General features: G+C 38.6%; 1 protein-coding gene across 5 annotated transcripts in view; it reads left to right on the top strand.

The window, feature by feature from the left end:
• Window positions 1-23,807, top strand: part of ARFGEF1 (ARF guanine nucleotide exchange factor 1) — a 149,023-nt gene that overhangs the window by 114,589 nt on the left and 10,627 nt on the right. For 4 of the 5 annotated variants that reach the window (XR_011389118.2, XR_007919076.3, XM_070075109.2 and 1 more), the window contains 8 exons: window positions 68-240; window positions 929-1,089; window positions 2,291-2,421; window positions 6,821-6,950; window positions 8,309-8,444; window positions 8,527-8,665; window positions 10,934-11,006; window positions 22,638-22,770. Coding sequence is in view for 2 of the 5 variants with exons in the window: in XM_070075109.2 (XP_069931210.1) it covers window positions 68-240; window positions 929-1,089; window positions 2,291-2,421; window positions 6,821-6,950; window positions 8,309-8,444; window positions 8,527-8,665; window positions 10,934-11,006; window positions 22,638-22,770 (1,076 nt within the window). In the remaining 3 variants the exon portion in view is untranslated. Of the gene's footprint in view, window positions 1-67; window positions 241-928; window positions 1,090-2,290; window positions 2,422-6,820; window positions 6,951-8,308; window positions 8,445-8,526; window positions 8,666-10,933; window positions 11,007-22,637; window positions 22,771-23,807 lie in introns of those variants that run through there. The other variant, XR_016236505.1, reaches the window with a different exon arrangement.

Here is a 23,807-nt window from a genome sequence, read left to right as displayed (position 1 = left end):
CAGAAGGAAAAAAAAACTAGTTAGTTTTATCTATGTGCATAACCAAACAATTATATTAATATTTTAGGTCTCCAACAATTCGAGATATGGTTGTGCGGTGTATAGCACAGATGGTTAATTCTCAAGCTGCTAACATTCGGTCTGGATGGAAGAACATTTTCTCTGTATTTCATCTAGCTGCATCTGATCAAGATGAAAGCATAGTAGAACTTGCATTTCAAACAACAGGGCACATTGTCAGTGAGTATTCTTCATCTGTGTTTAAGTAAAAAAGCAAAAAATCTTAATATGTTCAGAACATAATTCAAATATAGTTAAGATTATGGGATTGCTTTGGGCTTAAGGTTTACCAGTTTTTAAATGCAGAACCAGAGTAAATTTATTGTCTTTTTTTTTTTTTTTAATGCATTAGGAAACTCAGACCCAGAAAGGTCAAGTAATTAGCCTAAGGTTGCAGAAGTAGTAAGCCATGGAGTTGGTATTCAGAGCCATGGAGTCAAAGCCTTTTTTGATTTTTTTTTTTAATTGTATCACTATACACATAGCCTTCTTTGACTCTAAGGTTGTCTGAAATACTAAACTTGTAAGTTAAGTCTGTGTAGCAAGATGATAATGATGATCATTGTTCACATGAAGAATCATGACATTATTGTAGTTAGTTTGCTTAAATGTTATACTAAGCTCTTTGCTTTCATTATTTTATGTAATGCCGGTCTCTTTATTAGGAGCTATGTCTGTAGTCTAAGCAAAACAACATGGTTCACTGGCCTCACTATCTAGAGCAGTCAACTAAATGATAGAGACAGATGTGGCCCCATATTTGTTGGGTATCAAAGCCCTTAACCTTTAAGAACCATTCATTATATCTACCTGTTGATAGACTGAAAAGTTATAGTTATTTTGATCCTTTTTTTTTTTTCTATTTTAGCCCTTGTATTTGAAAAACACTTTCCAGCGACTATTGATTCTTTCCAGGATGCAGTGAAGTGTTTGTCTGAATTTGCGTGCAATGCAGCTTTTCCAGATACAAGTATGGAAGCAATTCGACTTATTCGCCATTGTGCAAAATATGTGTCTGATAGACCTCAGGTATAGCGTCATTTAGTAAACAAAATTTTGCTGAGTATTTCTTTCCATCTTGGAATCCAAATTGGTTTTGGAATTGAGGGTGAAAGAAGCATTTATTTTTTAGTGAACCCAAAAATAATCTGAGCTTGATTCTGAGTTATACTGGTTACATATTATAGCTATTATTGAAAGCATCAGGTATGTTTCTCAGTGTTCCACATGTGTTAATTTACTAATTTTCATAACAACTTTAGGAAACAGATAATGTTATACCCCATACAGATAAGGACACTTAGGCACAGAGGAGTTCAAAAATGTGTGCCTTGTGGGCAAGGCTAGTAAAAGAGAGCTAGAGTTTAATGCAGTCTGTATTTTCAACCATTTCCTATAGTGCATTTTGTCTGTCCATGCTCTGCAGTACTGAAGTTAACTAATTGTGAATGAGTGTAGATGGAAACTCTTAGGTAAAAGGTTGAACTGTCAATCTGGCTACCACATTTAACTTGCATATAAGGAAAAGTGATCCATCATAGGTTTAGAAATAGGATTTTATTACATACAAACATGGAGCTATGGAGGTCTTAGTACTTTTTACATATATCACCTTGTTTGACTTTTATACCTCTTCAGTGTGGTTAATGTAGCTGTATGGTATCATAACTTTTTAAATGATAAAAGTAGGAACCGGAATTAACCTGATTGATAATTCAGAGAGCTGGTAACAATTGAAGGTCAACTTTTGGATTCTAGTCTAATGCTTTCTTTAAAATTTTTTATTATGATTTTAATTATATATTTATAGAGTACAGTATGATAATTTGATATGTGTAATGATCAAGTCATTTTAATGTTCCTATCTCTTTAACATTTGAAATTTTTTTATCAGCTCTGAATAATTTTATGTATTTACATGGGATAGTGTGGTATTTCAATAAGTGTATTCAGAGTACTGATCAAATTAGAGCAAATAACATTTCCATCTCCTTATCATTATTTTGTATTTGCAGTCCTTGAACTCCTGTGTGTATTTATGCATAAAGCGTAACACAGGTTATAGGCAACTGTGATTTGTGTTGGCAGTATAGTCTCCATCTTTTTCTAAGTCATTATTCATTAAAGTACTCACTTTTGATTTGTAAAGCATTAAAATTTTTGAGAAACATTACACTAAATATAAAAGTGTTAAGTGATACTTTTAACAATCCGACCTTTCTTCTTGAAGGCTTTCAAGGAATACACAAGTGACGATATGAATGTGGCACCTGAAGACAGAGTGTGGGTGAGAGGATGGTTCCCAATTCTCTTTGAGTTATCCTGTATCATCAACAGATGCAAATTAGATGTAAGAACCAGGTAACAATCAGTATTTGTAATTAAAATTTTGGAGGGTTTATTTTAGATTGAATCAATCTTATGTGAACACAATTTCACAGTAAAGGCCATGAATCATGTGCTATTATTAAATTAGGCAGGCAGATTTTAAAATATGATAATAGAATTTTAAAACATGTTAAATAAAACAAAATAAAAATGGAAATGCATGGCTTTCCTTAGAATTTGATTATAGTTTACTTTTATTTTTACCTTTAAATTAATTTAATACCTTGAACATGTCTATTTTTTCAGTTAGAAATTGAAGTTAGTGCCAGTTTTACTTCTTGATAATAGAAGAATTTTTAAATGCACATCCTTAGTGGGTTTTAGGTAAAGAACCATCCATTTCTTTTTGAATCCTGATCAGTAACAGTTTTGAACTCTTTCAGAAATGTATTCCCAATAAAAGATATATATGAACATACAGTCAAGTTGCAGAGAAACTTTTTGTGGATAATATAGTTGAACAGCTATTCAGTGCAGTATTCTTACGTTGTATAAGTGCAGTCTTTCTTGCCCTTGTACATTTGGGTGCCAACTTGGAATAGCATGAACTTGCATGTCTTAATACCTTTTAACAAGTATTTAAGCCCATCATGTAATCATAGAAATTTTTTTTTAAAGATTTATTTTAGGCCGGCGCCGTGGCTCAAAAGGCTAATCCTCCGCCTGCGGCGCTGGCACCCCGGGTTCTAATCCCAGTAGGGATGCCGGATTCTGTCCCAGTTGCTCCTCTTCCAGTCCAACTCTCTGCTGTGGCCCAGGAGTGCAGTGGAGGATGGCCCAAGTCCTTGGGCCCTGCACCTGCATGGGAGACCAGGAGAAGCACCTGGCTCCTGGCTTCGGATTAGCGCAGTGCGCCAGTCGCAGCGCGCCAGCCGCAGCAGCCATTGGGGGGTGAACCAATGGAAAAGAAAGATTTCTCTCTCTCTCTCTCTTCTCTCACTGTTCACTCTGCCTGTCAAAAAAAAATTTTATTTTATTTATTTGAAAGAGTTACAGAGAGAGGTCTTCCATCTGGTGGTTCACTCCCCAGATGGCTGCAACGTCTAGAGCTGCACCAATCCAAAGCCAGGAGCTTCTTCCAGGTCTCCCATGTGGGTGCAGGGGCCCAAGCACTTGGGCCATCTTATACTGCTATCCCAGGCCATAGCAGAGAACTGGATCGGAAGAGGAGCAGCCATATGGGATGCTGATGCTTCAGGCCAGGGCATTAACCCGCTGCGCCACAGCGCCGGCCCCAGTCATAGAAATTTAGTGTCAAAACCATACCCACTTTCCACTGAGATTAAATTTGATAATAGCCGAAGATGCTTCATTTTTACAGCATCACTTGTTATGATAGAAATACTTACTAAATAGCTAAGTAATCCAAAATAGAACTCAAAACCTCATGTGTTTGTTATAAAATTTAATCATAAGAACATTATGAATCATTTTATTTTTTATCTAGGTATGGTGGCTTATTTATCAGTAAATGTGTTAAGAACTTAAAATTAGTGGCTGGCATTGTGGCACAATAGGTTATGTCATTCCCTATGTCGCCAGCATCCCATGAGTGCTGTTTCAAGACCTAGCTGCTACACTTCTGATCCAGCTCCCTACTTATTGTGCCTGGGAAAGCAGTGGAAGATGGCTTGGAACCCTGCCACCTATATGGAACACCTGAATGAAGTTCTAGGCTCCTGACTTCAACCTTGCCCAGCCCTAACCATTACAGCCAACCAGAGGATGATGATTGATCACAGTCTCTGTTTTTCTGTTTCTCCCTCCCTCTGTGTCTCCCTTTGTAATTCTGTGATTCAAATAAATAAATCTTAAAAAAAAAAAAAAAACTCACTGAAACTCAAGGTAGCCCCCAATTTAGATGTCCAGCCACCTCTGTACAAGTAATACAAACTCAGCACCTTATCCTTATCCTTATCCTTTTTTGTAACCATCTGTTTGGTGGAGGATCTGCCTGCTTTGTTGCCTGTCCTTGCCTAGGACCAAGATGTCTTGCTTCTCACCATATCCTCTTTCCAGATTATGCCCTAATTGGGGGTTAATTTTTTTTAACGATTTATTTATTTTAAAAGCAGAGTTACAGAGAGAGGAGGAGAGACAGTGAACTCTTCGATCTGCTGCTTCACTCCCCAAATGGCCGCAATAGCCAGGGCTCAGCCAGGCCAAAGCCAGGAACCCAGAGCTGCTTCTGGGTCTCCCATGTGGGTACTGTACCCCAAGCACTAGGGCCATCTTCCACCGCTTTCCCAGGCACATTAGGGAGCTGGATTAGAAGTGGAACAGCCTGGTATCAAACCAGTGGCCATATGGAATGCTGGTGTCTCAGGCAGAGGCTTAACCTGTTGTTAATTTAGATACATTTAAGAATGCAGTACTATGACTTAACACCTAACGGTGTAGAACTTCCGCATGTATTCACATTTGATTCTCCCAAAAATGATATAGGACATCTTCAGCATTAAAAGTCCTTAGAAACTATTGATCTCTGCTTGTGACTTAGAAGCAAGCAAACAAAGGATTTCTCACATCCCCTTCCTCCCAGCCATAAGAGGTAGCATTCTGTTGCTTGGAGTGGAAGGTCTTGGACTTTAAACTCAACAGTTAGAAGAAGAGAGAGCCTTGTTCCATTGAAAGATGGAACTTCTGGATCTAGCCTTGGTGGTTGAACTCTGGCAGGGATCTTGTCAGAAATTCTCGTGATAGAGTTTCTTTACTTCTACTCTTACACATCATGTCTTTTAGGGATCAAGTAGACTCTTGTGAACTTCCCATAGAAATGAACATGACTGTACTGTTTTTGTTTTTTATATTTATTTATTTATTTGAAAGGCAGAGTTACAGAGATAGAAGAAGAGACAGAGAAATCTGTCCGCTGGTTCACTCCCCAAAAGGCTGTAATGGCCAAGGTAGGCCAAGCAAGGACCAAGCCAAAGCCAGGTCTCCCATGTAGGTGGCAGGGGCCCAAGGACTTGAGCCATCTTTCGCTGCTTTCCCAGGCACATTTGTAGGGAGCTGGATTGGAAACAAAGAAGCTGGGACTTGAACCCGTGCCATATGGGATTCCAGCATTGCAGACAGCAACTTAACCCATTGAGCCTTAATTCCAGCCTCATAACTATAATGTTATTCATTTAACAGATATTTGTTGAGTATTAACAATATGCCAGGCATGTACTTGCTTGGAGATTGCATAGCAGCAAATGAGCTAGAAGGGAATACCAGTCCTTATGGAGCCTTACAAAGAAAATTTTGTTCTGACTTACTGTTGATTTATTATATTATAAAATAAACCATTTCAAAACTGAAGGATGACTCTGGCCAGAACAAAAAGTAGCATACAAAGAAAAGATCAGACTTTTTAATAATTACATAAATGTTATTTCAAGAAAAATAATTTAGGTGGCAGAAGTGTGGTATACTGAATAGTTTTTTGTTCAAGAAATATTTACTTCCCTCATAGGAGATGAATTCAGACCCCTGCTCTCATAGAGCTTAGGCCTTACTGAATTCATTTTATAGATACATTTGTTTATGGGTATTGAATGAACAAAGTTTGTAGTATCGCTGAAAATCCCATAGGTGTGTGAAAAACATTTTTCCAGAATCAGTTTTTACTCTTAGACTGCTGTGGATGCATTTTGTTCCTTCGCCACAGAGCTACAAAGTTAATATTTACTCACATGAATCTTCTTTCCATCTGTATTTCCATTTATAGTTTTTAAATACTAGAATGGTAGGTTGAGAATAGAGGAAAAGTGAGTTTTTTAAAAAAAAAAATTAAGACCAAGGCCTTTGGGATCTTCCATGATATATCCTAAGGAGACCTATTATTTTGCAACTTAAATTTTATTTATTTTTTTGAAGATTTATTTATTTATTTGAAAGGCAGAGTTACAGAGAGGCAAAGAGAGAGAGAGAGGTCTTTCATCCGCTGGTTCACTCCCCAAATGGCCACAATGGCCATAGCTGGGTGGATTGAAAGCCAAGGGCCAGGAGCTTCTTCCAGGTTTCCCATGTGGGTGCAGGGGCCCAAGGACTTAGGCCATCTTCTACTACTTTTTCAGGCCATAGCAGAGAACTGGATCAGAACTGGAGCAGCCAGGACTCGAACTGGCACCCATGTGGGATGCCGGCGCTGCAGGTGGTGGCTTTACCTGCTACGCCAGAAAACTGATCCCACCAGAGTTTTTTTTAACTGTCTTAATGATTCTAACATACAGCAAGCAACTTAAATTTTATAAAACCCAACATCATGTGTGAAAGACAAGATTAAACTTTTGGGTTTTAGTAGCTTTGTGAACCATGAAAACTATTTTAGGAGGAGGATGCCTTTTTGTATTATAGCTTTCCTAATTATGTTTTGTTAATTTAGGGGTTTAACAGTGATGTTTGAAATAATGAAAACATATGGCAACACTTACGAAAAACACTGGTGGCAGGATTTATTTAGAATTGTTTTTAGAATCTTTGACAATATGAAATTGCCAGAACAGCAGACAGAGGTAAGAAAACACAACATTTTGTTTTAGCCTAACCATTTTAAAAGGTTCTTAATGTTTTCCACAATACATTTGATTGATTAAGCACATTGGACAGAAAAGAATTCCTAGAAGAATTTTCTTTAAGGCATGAGAATATTGTAGTATTTCTTTAAAAACAAGAACACTGTTTGAGGATAGAAATTTCCCAGTTCATGATATGATTCCCTTGCTTTCAGTGTTCTTGTTGGACTCTGTTTCTTTTCCACATTTTGATCTTACCACAACCATAAAAAACAAAGAACTTTCTTTAGTATTATATAAGGGCTTCTTATTCTGAATTGAGCAAAAAATAGCAAGTAAAATTTGTTTCATATATATATATATATATATATATATATATATACAATTTAGGAAGTATAGAGCCCAGGCGATTACTGACATCATAAATAAGAGTGTCAATTGTTAAATCAACAAAAGGAGTCACTGTGTACTTGCTTCCCTTGTAGGAACTCTGTCTTTAATGTGTTGTACTATGAGAATTAACGGTAAAACCAGTCTTCAAACAGTGCTTTATACTTTGCGTGTCTGTGTGGGTGCAAACTGTTGAAATCTTTACTTAGTAAAGAGTTGATCTTCTGTATGTAAAGATAATTAAAAATGAATGTTGATGAAGAATGAGATGGGAGAAGGAATAGGAGATGGGGTGGTTTGCGGGTGGGAGGGTGATTATGGGGGGAAGAACCACTATAATCCAAAAGTTGCATTTTTGAAATTTATATTTATTAAATAAAAGTTTTCTATTAAGAAAATATTTTTAAAAATTGGTAACAGAAGAAAAAATCTGATACACCTACAAAAAATAAAAAAGAATGTATAGAGCCCTAAAAGTTTTTCCATTTTTGTTCCATATAACAGTATTAAATGCAAAGTGCTTCAATTATCCTTTATGTGTTGGAGAAAATAAGTTACTATTTTATATAGCGAGTCAATTTTGTTTTAAACCTCTACTAACTGCTTACATAAATTCTTATCTCTCTTATTTTCTTTTCATGTTCCATCATATTCTCTAGCAAGGCCAGCTGCTCTTTTTCATGGATATTGTTTGAGACATGATAATGTTATTATTGAGATGATGCAGTGAAAGTTCATAGTAATCAAAATAAAGTGAAGAAAGTAGTTCAGTTGTTTTGTACATAGGTAATAGTGACAAGAAAGAGATATTAAGTTGAGGTGGATTTAATACTTCAGAGGGAATTAAATGGTGTGAAAGGAACACTGACAGCCTTATTTTACATATATTTAAATATTTTAAATATTTTAATTCTAATCGTTGTTTAATGGTAGGGACAGCCTTAATTTAATGCATTCTTTTCCCCCAGAAAGCTGAATGGATGACAACAACTTGCAACCATGCACTTTATGCAATCTGTGATGTGTTCACCCAGTATTTAGAAGTACTCAGTGATGTACTTTTGGATGATATTTTTGCCCAGCTTTACTGGTGTGTGCAGCAAGGTAGGTCTATACTAGATAAGTGACACGCAGTGTTAAATGTGACCCTGGTAATACATAGATGAATTGCTCTTTTCTTTTCTAGACAATGAACAGTTAGCACGATCTGGTACAAACTGCTTAGAGAATGTCGTTATTCTGAATGGTGAAAAATTTACCCTAGAAATCTGGGATAAAACTTGTAACTGCACATTGGATATCTTCAAAACTACAATCCCACATGCGTAAGATGATTTTATACAGCTTTACATCTATATTTGTATATTCAATAAGTTTGGCAGTGATCAGTTAATAAAAGTTTGAGAGTGGCTAGTTATTTCCCATGTGTTTTCAGTGTTAAATTGATTCACATTTGTTGGAAATCAAATTAGTGTAAACCATAACAAATACATCAGTAAAATTCTTTGTAAACTAAAATATTTATTCCGATTATTCAGTATTTGAGTCAGATTGAAATGATTTCACTGACTTGCAAGGCTGTTTATCCAAGCAGTGTTTTGAATTTGGAGGTGGGGGGAGGTTTGAAACTCAACAAATTTTTCAATTACAATGGATTTAATACTGAAGAAAATCTATTTTGCAAATATTGCATTTTATAATTGTCATCTTTCTCCAAAGGAAATATTTTGAATTGAATTCTTCTGGCTAGTTTTATCAGAGAGGAAACTTAGACATGGTCAGGCTAAACGTCTATGGTAGTACCTGGATTATTTGTAGAATACTTGGAATTAACTTCCCAGCTCAATCCCAAGGGCTGTCTCTGTATGTGGTTTTACCTTAGATCTACAATTTTTAAATCTACAGATAGACCCTTACTTAAAACATCTTACTAAGTAGATATATGGAAATGATTTGAAACTATTCATGAAAAATGATAATTTTCTGATTTTTAAACTTCACAAACTTTTTTTGGTATGTACTAAATGTTTGCCCTCTTAGAATCTCTGTGTAAATATCCTAATCAACAGTAAACAGGAAATCAAGCAAAAGAAACACATGCATGAAAAACATTTCCTAATAGGATATTTTGTCATCTTTTTGGTCCATCTCCAACTACTGAGTAGTTTTCATCTTTGGTATACTGTGTTGGAGGAATGCGAATAAATGTCAAATGACCCATGTTTGTCAGAGTCTGTCTGTGGCTCTCACATCAAAGATAGCATAAATTCTTGCCTAGCTGTTGTCCCTATGACATCTGTCCAAAAAAACCAATTAGGCTCTAAATTCTTTTTTGTAAGAATTGGTCTTTTTTAAAAAATGTATTGAGTTATATAATCAGTAAGATATATTTGACCTTAGCCAGCGCCATGGCTCAATAGGCTAATCCTCCACCTGCGGCGCTGGCACCCCGGGTTCTAGTCCCGGTCAGGGCTCCGGATTCTGTCCCGGTTGCCCCTCTTTCAGTTCTGCTCTCTGCTGTGGCCCAGGAGTGCAGTGGAGGATGGCCCAGGTCCTTGGGCCCTGCACCCGCATGGGAGACCAGGAGAAGCACCTGGCTCCTGGCTTCGGATCAGTGCGGTGCGCCGGCCTCAGCAGCCATTGGAGGGTGAACCAACTTGGTAAAGGAAGGCCTTTCTCTCTGTCTCTCTTCTCTCACTGTCCACTCTGCCTGTCAAAAAAAAAAAAATATATATTTGACCTTAAATATATCTAATAAGCATTTCTTAATAGGAATATCTCTACCAGAGCCATCTATCTGCCCCATTTTCCTGGAGCTTCTGCTTCTTAGAAACAAGAACTTGGTCTTAATCATCTTTCTATCCCAAGGACTTATGTAATGCAGGAGTGGTGATTTCATTTGTCTTTGTAACAAATTTTGCTTTTCATAATTTTTTTACATTTCATAAAAAATAGAACATAAATAATTTTATATGAATTTCAGTTTTTTAGTTTTAATTCTATGCATTTTTAAAATTTCCAAAAGTCTTACTTTGGGGGCTTGCACTGTAGTTAGAGCCCCAGCCTGCAGAACTGGCATCCCATATGGGTGCCAGTAAGAGTCCCAGCTGCTGCTCCACTTCAGTCCGGCTCCCTGCTAATGCACCTGGGAAAGCAGTGGAGGATGGCCCAGGTCCTTAGGCCCCTGCACCCATTTGGGAAACCCGGAAGCAGCTCCTGGCTCCATCAGCTCAGTTCCAGCCGTTACAGCCATTTGAGGAGTAAAGCAGCAGATGGAGGACACCCCTCCTACCCCCCCCCCCCACTTTTCAAATAAGTAAAAGAATCTTTTTTTAAAAAAGTCTTACTTTGGAAAATAGTTGATGGCATTAATAAGCAGAAAAAGCAAATTAAAGTTTTTTTAAACTTTTCTGGAAGTATATATTTTCAACTTTTTACTAGATGTTTTTTAGTAGATTTCTCCTAGTAGTAGTAGTCAATGATAGAATAAGTTTTTGGTATATTCTTCTTTTGTGTGCATTTTAATATATGTCAGCTGTGGTATGTGGCATACCCTTTACCTCCAGTGATTGATCTGATTTTGTGTCTTAAAGGCTCTTGACCTGGCGTCCCACTTCTGGAGAAACTGCTCCCCCACCTACATCTCCTGTGAGTGAAAAACAGTTGGTAAGTTTTATTAAATAAAGCATTTTTTAAATTTGCAGTAGGTAATTTTACTACCATGGGTCAAATTTTCATATATGTGTGTTCTAGGCCTTTTCTAGTATTATAACAAAATTCCAGAGATTGAGTAACTTACAAATAATAGAAATTTATTTTCTTAGAGTTTTGGAAGCTAGAAAGTTCAGGATCAAGGTGCAGGCAGGTTTGATGTCGTGTGAGAGCTACTCTCCGCTTCTAAGATGGTGCTTTGTTGCCATTTTCTCAAGTGACAGAAAGCAGAGGGACCAATTGGGGCCCCATTGGTTTCACCCAACTCTGTTTAAAGCACTTATTCTATTCATGCACTGAGCACCTTCTGAAGGCCCCCACCTGTTACTAGCATTGCATTGGAGACTGAATTTCAACATGAATTTTGGAGAGGACACATATATTCATAATGTAGTAGTGTGCCCAATTGTTTTAAACAGATGGTATAAATACGATGTCTAGAATTCTCAGGTTAAGTTTCATGGTGATAAATTTCTTGGACAATTTCAGTTTAACTCTGTAAATGCCATGGAGGGGTTATTTTAATTTATATTTTTAAAATACAGGGCACAGGGAGGGATATTTGGGTTAATGTTTAGATGCTCACATCCCACATTGTAGTTTGACTCCAATTTCCTGCTAATGCAGACCCTGAAAGGCAGTGGTAAAGGCCGAGGCAGTTGTGTTCCTACCAACCCTATGGGAGACGAAGCTGAATTCCCAGCCACCTGCTGTGTCTCCAGTGCTTCTGTCATGGGCATTTGGGAGTGAACTAGTAGATGAGAGCATACTGTATCCATCTCATAGTTGTAAAGACCAAAATAAAGGAGTCTTCAGGGCCATGTCCCCTCAGAAGGCTCTAAAGGAAAATTAAATCCATCTTTCAGCTCCTGGTGGCTGCTGGCAACCTTTGGCATTTCTTGTGATTACATCCCCCGATTCCTGTCTTCATCTGAATGCAGTCTTCTTGCACACGTGTGTGTGTCTGTGTCTATGTGTGTGTGTGAGATAGAGATCTGATCTATCTCCTTTGTTAGTTTCTGATCTGTGTCTTGTTTTATTGAGTGCATTAGTTACTGGATTTAGAGTCTACCAAAAATTCAGGATGATCTCATCTTGGAAATCCTTAATTATATTTGTAAAGACTGTATTTCCAAGTAAAATAACATTCACAAGTACTAGGGATTGGGACTTGGATTATCACTGGGGGAGAGAGGAATGGCACTATTTTACCCATTAAAGTGTACCCTCTCACACCCAAAAATCCTTACCCATGCTTTGAACAAAGATCGTTGCATCCTTAGAATCATCTAGTCTCAGGTCATTAGCTTCTTACTAAGTCAAAATCCCATATAAATGTCTTATCACTAGTCCTCATCTCTATCATCAAGATCAAGAATGGTTGAGATTCCAGGTTGTCGCTCCCCCTCTTCGTGGAGGAACGACACAAGACCCTGCCTAAGCTTCATATCCGAGTCACGGCACCATTATGTCGCTCCCCCTCTTCGTGGAGGAACGACACAGGGCCCTGCGCTGTTCTTTTGTCTGCTCGGCCCTCCCCGGGTTTGCTGCTGGTTCTTCCCGGGTTGGCTACTGTCCCTTCCACCTCCGTGGAAGGGCGGTTCCCCCTGGCCACTTTCCCCACTTCCGCAGGGGAGTGGCACACCGCCGGCCGGCGCTCTCGGGGGCTGCACAGGTGTTCCTTCAGATAGATGTTCCCCTTAGATGTTCCTGGTGCATATTGTCTCTCTCCTCCTTTATAGTCCTCTTCCACCAATCCCAACTCTGCTACCCACACGCCGAGTACGCTGCTCTCCTCCAATCAGGAGCAGGTCCTACAGTTTCTTGGTTGAACTGGAGGCAGCTGAGTAGAAGCTGTTTCTCCCTTCTCAGCGCCATATTGTGGGAGAGCAGATGCATAGAATAAGTCTTAATTCCAGTAACTTAGTCTAGTCCGGGTTGCTCCCCACACCAGGTATTACAAGTTTTGTGGCAAAAGCCATCTCATCTGTGAACCTCTCAACCTAGAAAACAAGTCATCTACTTCCAAAATACAGTGATGAGTCAGGCATACAATAGACATTCTCATTCCAAAAGGGAGGAATTGGAAGGAATAAAGGGATCATTAGTCCTAAGCAAATTCAAAATTCAATAGGGCCTGAGAGTAGTGTTCTGTTGCTTGCAGCCCTGTTCTCTGAGTTGTTCTTCCTTTTTCTTATAGGTTAGCACAATTGTAGCCAAATAGCTCCTTTCCTGCCTGTCTGGCAGCCTTCCTGCATTTTATCCTGCTTCTATCCCTTTCCTTCCAGGCTGGCTCTACTTGTGCTAGTGTATCAGTTACAGAAGTCCTTGTATGTCAAAACGATCCATACTCTTAAACAAGAGACTTATCTCTAGATAATCCTACTCTGTTCCAGGCTTTTGCTGAAATGGTTGGCTTCATTAGCTACATAACTAACCTCTCAGCGAAACGTTGTCCTAGTTTTCTTCCAAGGATGTTTTTCTTACAATGAATTTCTTAATTTTAGTGTCTTTTCCAACTTAGATAGATCAAGATCCTCCCAAATATCAAGTGCACATTACTGTTTTGATGAACAGTATTGCCTCAACTTGACTTTCTCCTCACATTTTACTGTAGGCAGCAAGGAGAAAGCTGGCTGTACCTTTTATACTGTACTTGGAAATTTTTTCAGCTAAATATCCAGGTTCGCTGGATTGTGAATTTCTGCTTTCCACCCAGCAGTACAGTATAATGTTGCCAAGTTTTCTGCCACTTTATAACAAAGATAGCCTTTCTTCCAGTATCCAATAACATGTTTCTGATTTCCTTTTGAAACCTCATCAGAAGCACTCTTTAACATTCATATTTCTACCAATATTTTTTTAGATTCCATATATTTGAAAGAGTTACAGAGAGAGGTAGAGACAGAGGTCTTCCAATCGCTGATTCACTCCCCAATGGCCAGTCCAAAGCCAGGAGCCAAGAGCTTCTTCCGGGTCTCCCACATCAGTGCAGGGACCCAAATTAGGTCATCTTCCACTGCTTTCCCAGCACATCAGTAGGGAGCTGGATTGGAAGTGGAGCAGTCGGGACTTGAACTGGAGGTCATATGGGATGCCAGTGCTGCAGGCCAGGGCTTTAACCCACTGCACCACAGCACCGGCCTCCCCGATATTCAGTTGTGACCACACACATATTCTCTCTTCTGAATCCTCACTGGAATCCTTATTTAATCCAGCAGTTGCAGTTCTGACTTGTGCTTTGTAATTCTTAGGATCTCCATTATTACTCAGTTCCACATATTTTAGGCTTTTGTTAAGAGCAGTATCCTCACTGAAATGTTATCGAAATCTGTATCAGTTAGGGCTTTACCAGAGAAACAAGGGAAACATGGGGGAGAGAAGGAAAGAAAATTTCAAGGAATTGGCTTATATGATTGTTGGGACTGGCGAGCTTGAAATTTGTTAGGGCAGACTGGCAGGTAAGGGTACACTTGCGTAGGAACTTTGAAGCTGCAGCTTACAGGTTTTTGAATTTAAGGAAAACCTGAGCTTTGCACTTTGAAGTAAAGCCCACTCAGCTTATTGAGGATAATCTTTCCAATGTAGCTGACTATAGACAGTAACCATACACCTGCACAGCAATACCTGGCTTAGTGCTTAATTGAATTAATTGACTGTTCTTTGGTTCAAAAATATGACATTGATACTGTGTCCTAGCCAATTTCAATATAAAACTAACCATTACACCAAATTCTCCATGTTATTTTATTTGCTTTTCATCCTCTTTTTCTCTCATTCTCTTGCCCCCCTTCTCCACAGACATACAGTTTTCTGAATTATTTGAGAGTAATTTGCAGATGTTACTTTTTTTTTTTTTTTTTTTAAGAAAAGGGAGAGTTAGGGAAAAGAGAGATCTTCCATGTGCTAGTTCACTCTCCAAATGGCCACAATGGCCAGGGCTTGGCCAGGGCAAAGCCAGGAGCCTGGAATTCCACTGGGTCTCCCACATGAGTGGCAAGAGACCAAGCACTTGATCCATCTTCCACTGCTTTCCCAGACACATTAGCAGGAAATGGATCTTAGGTGGAACTCAAACTGGTGCTCATGTGGGATGTCCTTTTATGCCTAAATTTTTTAGTGTGTATTTCCTTGAAGGGAAAATTTATTTATTTGTGTGTGTATGCATATTTATGTATGTATATATAAATATATTGCATAACCACAGTATGAGAACTAATCAGGAAGTTATCATTGAAATAATGCTATAATCTACAGGCCTTACTCAGATTTCTACTATCTCCCAATATCATCCTTCAATTTTAAGCCAAGGAAACCATAGTTAGTAAACTAATGCCCACTGACTATTTGCCCTCCACAACTTTTAAGTTCCTTAATGAATAGGCAACAGTTAAAACAGATTTTACAGGAAGATTTCATTCTGAATTCTCTTGAGATTGTGACCTCTGGCATACTGGGCCCACATTACTCCGTGACTCACTGACTGAAGTTGTCTGTTCATCACAGACCTCAGCACTTCTCAGGAATTCCGTTGGCAACCCTAGAATATGCTTGTTCTCATTTGGGTGCTTGCCTTGTGTACTGTACAGCATAGCTTTTTCAGCGTGGGCTTAGATTCCAGCTGAAATCAAATCCTGGCTCAACACTGACTGGCTCTGTAGCCTTTGACAAGTCGTTTACCCTCATGGGAAAAGTAAAGCTTGTAAAGAAGAGTCCTTCAAATAAGGCAGCACCACGACTGTACCTGCTCCTAGATTTAGAGTGGTGAGCCTGGGGTTCTCCTGAGACAGCAACTCCTGGCCACGTGGCTTCACTGAGTTCTGTAGCACCACAGTGGCCACCATTTCTTTCACTCTCCTTTCTTCATCTTTCTCCTCTCTTCTGTACTTAGAATTTATGATATTTTCCCCTGCTACTGTCAGCTGAATTGTTGCTTATTGTGCAGTCAAGGACTACTTTTTTTATTAGAAATTTTAAAATACCCTATCAATCACTGGAACATTATGGGATAATACAGGTAAAACATGAAGGTTTTTTTTATACTGTGCCATATCCCTGCCCTTACTTTAGTATTTAATTCTGTGGTTTATAGCCTCCCATCTGTTTTCAGTGCATCTGCATGTATTGGTTATATTTTAGAATTTTTTTGGTTTTGTTTTATTTTTAGAAAAACTAAAATCTTACTTGGGACTTGTTCAGAATGTCTAGAAAATACATTCACCTCAGTACACAGACATTTCTGTTACAGGTGATCTTTATCCACTAGACAATTCTTGTTCTTTTAAATTTTATTTATTTGTTTAATTTAAAGCAGAGTGACAGAAAAGGAGAGACAGAGATTCTGTCCACTGATTCACTCCTATAAGTGCTTGCAACAGGCAGGTCTGTGCCAGACTGAAGCCAAGAGCCTGGAACTTCATCCAGGTCTCCCGTGTGGGTGATAGGGGTCCAAGGATCCAAGAACCATCATCTACTGCCTTTCAGGCACGTGAACAGGAAGCTAGATCAGAAGTGGAGGCAGAACTCAAACCAGGCACTCTGATAAAGGATATGGGCGTCCAGGTGGCAGCTTAACCAGCCGCACCACAGGGCACATTCCTAGACAGTTGATTTTTACAGGATGAGCATGCTAGTTCTCGATCTGATGCACAGCTGCTCTATAAAGTGCAAATATTACCAAAAAATTATCTTCTTTACATTGGCTAATCAGAAAAATTGAAAAAGCAGTGTACCTGACATTTAAAAATTCCTCTATACAGAGAATGATTTTTAAACCCCCAATATTATGACCTGCTTTTTGTGTATGTATAGTTTTCTGAGGAGAAAGTTCTTAGAAATCACCAGAATGATTGACCAAAACAATTTAAAAACCATGTTTTCGTTTATCTTCAGTAAGACAGTATATTTTTTTCCTTTATTTGATAAAGGTAGGGAGAGAGAGAATTGATCTCCCACTCACTGGTTTACTCCCTAAATACCAGGAGACCAGAACTCAACCCAGGACTCCCACATGAGTGGCAGGGATCCACTTGCTTGCTAGCGTCTGCATTAGCAGGAAGCTGGAATCCAGAGCCAGAGCCAGGAATCAGACTCAGGCAGTTAGGTATGGGACACAGACATGGTAACTGCTAAGACAAACACCTAGCTCTGAAAATGTAATTCTTAACTACTGACAATTTTCCTCTTAAAATATGCTTATTAAAATATACAAGGGAGACATTTCCTTTTTGGTAGTTTTTTCTTGTTAAATGACACTATTTATGCATATTTATGAGTGCAGTATAGTAATTCAGTGTATAGGTGGAAAACCACACTGCGTGCCTCTATTCTCCTACTAGCATTGTAGTCAGGGCAACATGTGAAGCAAAGAACAATCCCCTGCATCCTGCAACTGTGGGAGATTCTGGACATTATCCCGGAGCTACACTCACATACTTTACATAAGCCAGGGGATTCTCCTCAGCTGCTAGAAGCTAACGTCAAAGGCAGCCCATGAGAAAATCCACTGCTACCCTGGAAGATCTGGGTAATGACCCCATCATATCAGCAAAACCAGACTGTAACATTTGTTCTAAATTTCTCAGTGCCACTGGAATCTACCCAGTGGAAATAGGAAAGAACCTAACTGCCTTCTACCTCTCTGGATGCATACCCTCTACAGTAAAATCTGTATACCTTGTAGTCCTCCTGTAGGACTGGAACAGAGTTCACGTCACATCCTATAGTCCTAGGACCAGGGCTGTTGGTATTGTAAGCCACAGGAACTGAGGAAGGGCCCATCTGTATTACACAATCCTAGAGCCACAGCGGTTGATGCCACAAGTCCTGGCATCACTCAGGCTTGCCAGTAGGACAAAGGGACAGCCACTTTTGTCTCCCTTGGCACCAAGGACAAAGCCCTGGCTATCACATTCACCATAGAGACTGACACTGAATTCTGTGTGGGCCAAAGATACACACCCCAGGAAACCCTTATTCATCTAAAAGCCATGCATCTATCTCTACAGTCTATAGTCCACAGTGTCACTTACAGACACAGCTGACATTGATTGACAGATCACTCAGAGACTACACTCTTGGACTCACTTAGAACCAAAGTCAAAGCAATAAGCTAAGTGATACGCTGCATTCTAGCTAAACCATAAACTCTTTTCCAATAAAGCCTATTCCATAAAGAAGGGACGAATATACTCGGTGGGAAGATGTCAATGTAGGGACACAGGAGACATAAAGAAGCAAGGTAGCATGGCACCTTCAAAAGAATGCAGTAAGAAGGGCCAGTGCTGTGGCATAATGGGTTATGCGGTGCCAGAATCCCATATGGGCGCGGGTTCGAGTCCCGCCACTCCACTTCTGATCCAGCTCTCTGCTGTGGCCTGTGAAAGCAGTGGAGGATGGCCCAAGTCCTTGGGCCCCTGCATCCATGTGGAAGACACGGAAGAGGGTCCTGGCTTCAAATCAGCCCAGCTCCAACCTTTGCGTCTATTTGGGGAGTGAACCAACAAATGAAAGGCTTTTCTCTCTCTCTTTCCCTCTCTCTGCAGCTCTGCCTCTCAAATAGATAAATATCATCTTTTAAAAAAAAAAATACAGTGGTCCTCCAGAGTTAGATCTTGAGCTGAAGGAAATCTATGAAATTACAAATATATAATTCAAAATAATGATTGTAAGGAAGCTCGATAAAGCAGAGAATACATATATATGTACATATTAATAATGAGGAAATCAATGACATGATTGAAAATGTTACTAATGAGATAGAATTCATTAAGAAGAACCAAATAAAAATTTTAGTGTTGAAATAATCAGTGAAATAAAAGCTATGATTGAGAGTTTTAACAACAGAATAAACCAAGTAGAAGTACAGAATTTCTGGCCTTGAGGACAAGAATTTTGAAATAACCTAATCAGAAAAAAGCAGAGAAGAGAATTTAAAAGAATGAAAGACGTCTTTGCAAAATATAGAACACCATTAAATGACCACATGTTCGTGTTATAGGTATTCCTGAAGAAGAAGGTGTTGAGAACCTGCTAAATGAAATAGTTGAAAATTTTCCAGGTTTTGAAAGAGACATGGACATCCAGATACAAGAAGCTCAAGTTACCCCCAAGCAGACTCAATCCAAAAAGTTCTTCTCTAAGGCATAGGCATCAAATTATCAAAAGTTAAAGACAAGGAAAGAATCTTAAAGACAGTAAGAGAAAACTGTCAAGTTACATATAAAGGAAAACCAATTAGATTGACATCAGACTTTCTCAGCAGAAACCCTACAGGCCAAAACAGAGTAGGATGATATATTTAAGATCTTAAAGCTTCCACCCAAGATTATTATATCCAGCAAAGTTATCCTTTGAAAGTGAAGGACAAAACAATTTACCGTAACCAGACCAGACCAGACTTAAAAGAAATTCTGAAGGATGTCCTGCATTAGAAGTCCACATGAAATAGAGGTCTCCACCAAATTCACTGACAGAGCAGGTAGAATCATTATTCAGTCAACAAAATGACAGGTATTAGTTCTTAATCTATCAGTACTAACCTTAAATGTAAATGGATTAAATTCACCCAAAAGACTTCAATTGATTGGATGGAAAACAACAACCTCACAATATGCTGCAGCCTCCAAGAAACTCACTTCACAAATGAAGATATACACGGACTGAAGGTGAAGGGTTGGAAAAAGATAGAACAGGCAAATGGAAACCAGAAGTAAGCAGACATAGTTATCCTGATATCAGATAAAACAGACTTTAAGTCAAAAACTGTAAAAAAAAATAAAGAAGGACATTATATTTTGATAAAAGGTTCTATTCATCAAGAAGATATAACAGTCAAATATGTGCACCCACTATAAGACCATCCATATACATATATATATATATATATATATATATAGCAAATACTATTAGACCTGAAGGGAGAGATATTAGATAGGTCATCCAGACTGAAAATCAATAAAGATACATCAGAGTTGAAATGTACTATTGAGCAAATGGACCTAACACATATTTATAGGACATTTCGCCTGAAAGCTACAGAATACACATTCTTTCATTAGCACATGGGACGTTTCCTAGGATAGACCACATTAGGCCAGAAATCAAGTCTCAGCAGCTCTGTTCACAGTAGCCAAAATTTGGAATCAACCAAGGTGTCCATCAGATGAATGGATAAAGAAAATGTGTATATACACAATGGAATATTATTCAGTTATAAAAGAGAATAATTCTACCATTTGCAGCAAAATGGGTACAACTGGAGGACTTCTGGAGTGAAAAAAGCCAGATCCAGAAAGCCAAATATTGCATGATCTCCCTTATATGTGGGAGCTAAAATTCAAAAAACAGAAAATAAAGAAGAAAGAAAAAAGTATGTATCAGTGTTGCTGCAAGTACAGTTTTGTAAAACTGTTTTATACCTTTATGAAACCATTGGTTAAGATTGTTATACTACTATAGTTTGATCTTTGATCTTTGATTACTTTAAAATTTACCATATATGGGTGAAATGGTGATTTTACCATTCAATTATTGTTTATAGCCATTGTCTGTATCCCCACTAAACTAGGGTACTGTTACTTTGTACTTGTTAAACTTATTCAGTAAAGTATCAAGACTTTTTACCATCATGTAAATTTAAAATAGCTCAAAAACTAAAAAATAAGGGAGAAGAAAGAAGGGAGTTGTAGGGGAGAAAGGGAATATCATTATTATGATATTAGGATTATATCCACAGAGTACATTGAATCTGTTAAAAACTAATTAAAAATTAAAAAGAATTCAGTGCATCCATACAATGTTTAGTAATAAGATCAGAGTAGTTAGTAGCATTTGTACCTCCACTTATTTTTCATTGTTTTTCTGTTGAGACTCTTTGAACTCTTCTCCTGGTTATTTTGAAATATATAATAAATTATTATAGATCATATGTACTGTGCTTTATAGAACACTGGAAACCATTCCTCTTAACTAATGTATTTTTGTACCTATATTCCAGCTTCACTGTAATCTTCCCGCCCTTGCCTTCCCATACTACTGAACAGTGTTCTACTCTGTACTTCTTGGACATCAACCATTTTGGCTCCCACATTTGAGCAACTTGTGCCTTTGTTTTTCTGTGTCTGGTGCTTATATATAATGTTAGTTACTTTTAGACAACAATCATTCTCTTAAAGAATATAATTTTATAAGGTTTGCTATAAGCTTTCTTGCACGTACATTTTTAGCTAGCCTAGTCAACTGAGTACTCTGTTGCATCCATAGAATTTTTACTCAAAGCCTCTAATGTGTTAAACACAAGGATGAGTAAGAACCACAATAACAATAATGAAATGTCTTTAGATTTGTGTGGCACTTTTTAAAGATTTATTTATTTGAAAGGCAGAGTTATAGAGAGGCAGAGGCAGAAAGAGAGAGGTCTTCCATCCGCTGGTTCACTTCCCAGATGGCTGCAATGGCTGGAGCTGTGCCAATCCAAAGCCAGGAGCCAGGAGCTTCTTCAGGTCTCCCACACCGGTGCAGGGGACCAGGGACTTGGGCCATTTTCCACTGCTTTCCCAGGCCGTAGCAGAATGCTGGATGGGATGTGAAGTAGCCAGGTCTCGAACCGGCGTCCATATGGGATGCCAGCACTGCAGGCAGCAGCCTTACCCACTACGCCAGTGCACCTCTCTGTGCTTTCATTTTTAACATGTTTTCACATTTGGCCCTTCTTGTAGCTTGTGGACCAGGTGTGGTACATGTTATCCCCATCTTACCTAGAACTGGAAATGAAGAATCGTTAACTCTGATATTTTAAATCCCAGTTAAAGTATTATTTTGATCGACACTGTTTCTGGTAACATAGGGCAGGCACTGTTACATCAGTACTAGCGGAGAAGTACTCCTGATACCAGGATCTGTCTTTTCTGAGTGTGCTGTGCTATTACAGTAAAATAAGTGATAAGACTGCCACATTTTGTTTGACACTGTGCTTAGAGTTTTACATCCATGAATTCTAATTCTTACCAGTCTATAAGGAAAGTGTCATCTCCACACTGAGATTCAGAAATCCTCGGGTCAGGGAGATTCATCATTTTTCTAAGACTCAGTTAGTATTATCACTGCAGCTGAATTCTCATGTCGGTCTGTTCACTCCTGGTCAGTTACCCTTTCTGCTAACTTTACTGGTCCCTTGGATGACAGAAGATCTTTCCCTAAACTACTGCTGCAAAGTTTTCTTGGGCTCAGACTCTATGAAGCATGTGAGATCTACCCCTCTGCAAAATTTGGGTTCTGCATAGGCCTCAGGAACATTGGGCCGTACTGCTGACTGATTTTTGCTTGCGGTGAAGGGTGGCTTTTTTCCTGTTGCTGTTAGGTGGTGATCAGGCCTGAGGTATATGAGGGTCAAAAAAAAATTTGTTTTTTCTCAAGGCTGTCAACTTTTATCCATGTATTTAGGTAACTGAAAATAAGTTTTTCATTGTATATATAATCACAGTGCACAGGATGTCATTTTCATAGAAACATAATACAGTTTTGTTAAGCTGTGTAATAGAAAAATTTTCATCTTTTGACCATACTTTGAATTTTTTATTTTATTAGGATACAATATCACAGAAATCTGTAGATATCCATGATTCCATTCAGCCACGATCTGCAGATAATAGACAGCAAGCACCATTGGTTTCTGTCTCTACTGTAAATGAAGAAGCCAGCAAAATTAAATCTACAGCAAGTGAGTTATTTCTCTAAATAAAAATGGTGTGTTTTGTGTAGCAAAGGGATAACTTTTTTCTTGTATTACTAAAAAGCATATGCTTTTGTAATTGTGTATTCACTTCATTACTGTGTTTACCACAACTTGGACACCTGAGAAGCCTTCTTGGAGAAGGTCAAGAACTGTACTAACACCTGCAGTATCAGCTTTTTCCACAGTGCATTTGGCAAATGTTGGTGTCGAGCATATGAGTCTTTCCCTGGCTGCGTGTCGGCTACATTTTCCATCTGCAGAGGTGGAACCTGAACAGGCCTTCCTCTCCCCGACTGCTGCTCTCTGAGCTCTCTAAGGAGAGCAGACTTCTTTCCACAGTTTACTTTGTGGCCCAGCTGTGCCTGCTCTTCCATTGCTGCTCATCCCTCGCAGTTAGTTCTCTCACCTTTTCCCACTAAAAGGGGAACATCTTCACTTTTTAACTAAGTTGGATAGTTTTGTTTGCTGAAGCAAAATTATAACACCTAGCTCAATCACCTTCTCAGCAGAAAGACTTGGGTCTTAAGCACTTTTTAAAAATTGAGGTGAAATTTGTGTAACAAAACTAATCATTTAACCCGACTCTTAGCACAATCACCATCTGGTTCCTAAGCATTTTCATGACCCCCAAAAGGAACTCTAAACCTAGGTTGCAACCACTCCTCCTCATTCTGTTCCCAGCCTCTGACAACTTGTAGTCTTTCTGGGTCTATGAATTGGCTATTCTGGGTCTTTCATGTAAATGAAATCATAAAAAATATGACCTTTTGTGTCTGGCTGCTTTCACTTGGCATCCTGTTTTAAAGATGCATCTCATTGAAGCATAGATCAGTTATTTCTTTTTACTACTGAGGTTATAGCCCATGGATGTGTCTACCATATTGTTTCTCCATTCATCTGCTCATGAACGTTTGGGTTTGTTCCAACGTTGGGTATCATGACTAGTGCTATGAACATTCATGTACAGCTATTTGACCGCTTGTTTTCAGTTCTTTTGCATATATACCTAGGTGTGGACTTGC

This window comes from Oryctolagus cuniculus, chromosome 6 (genome assembly GCF_051225735.1).
Source record: "Oryctolagus cuniculus isolate XC-2025 breed Fujian yellow rabbit chromosome 6, ASM5122573v1, whole genome shotgun sequence".
In the NCBI taxonomy this organism is placed as follows: Eukaryota; Metazoa; Chordata; class Mammalia; order Lagomorpha; family Leporidae; genus Oryctolagus; species Oryctolagus cuniculus.
The sequence above is the reverse complement of the archived record's forward strand: the minus strand, read 5'-3'. Positions and strand labels throughout refer to the sequence as shown.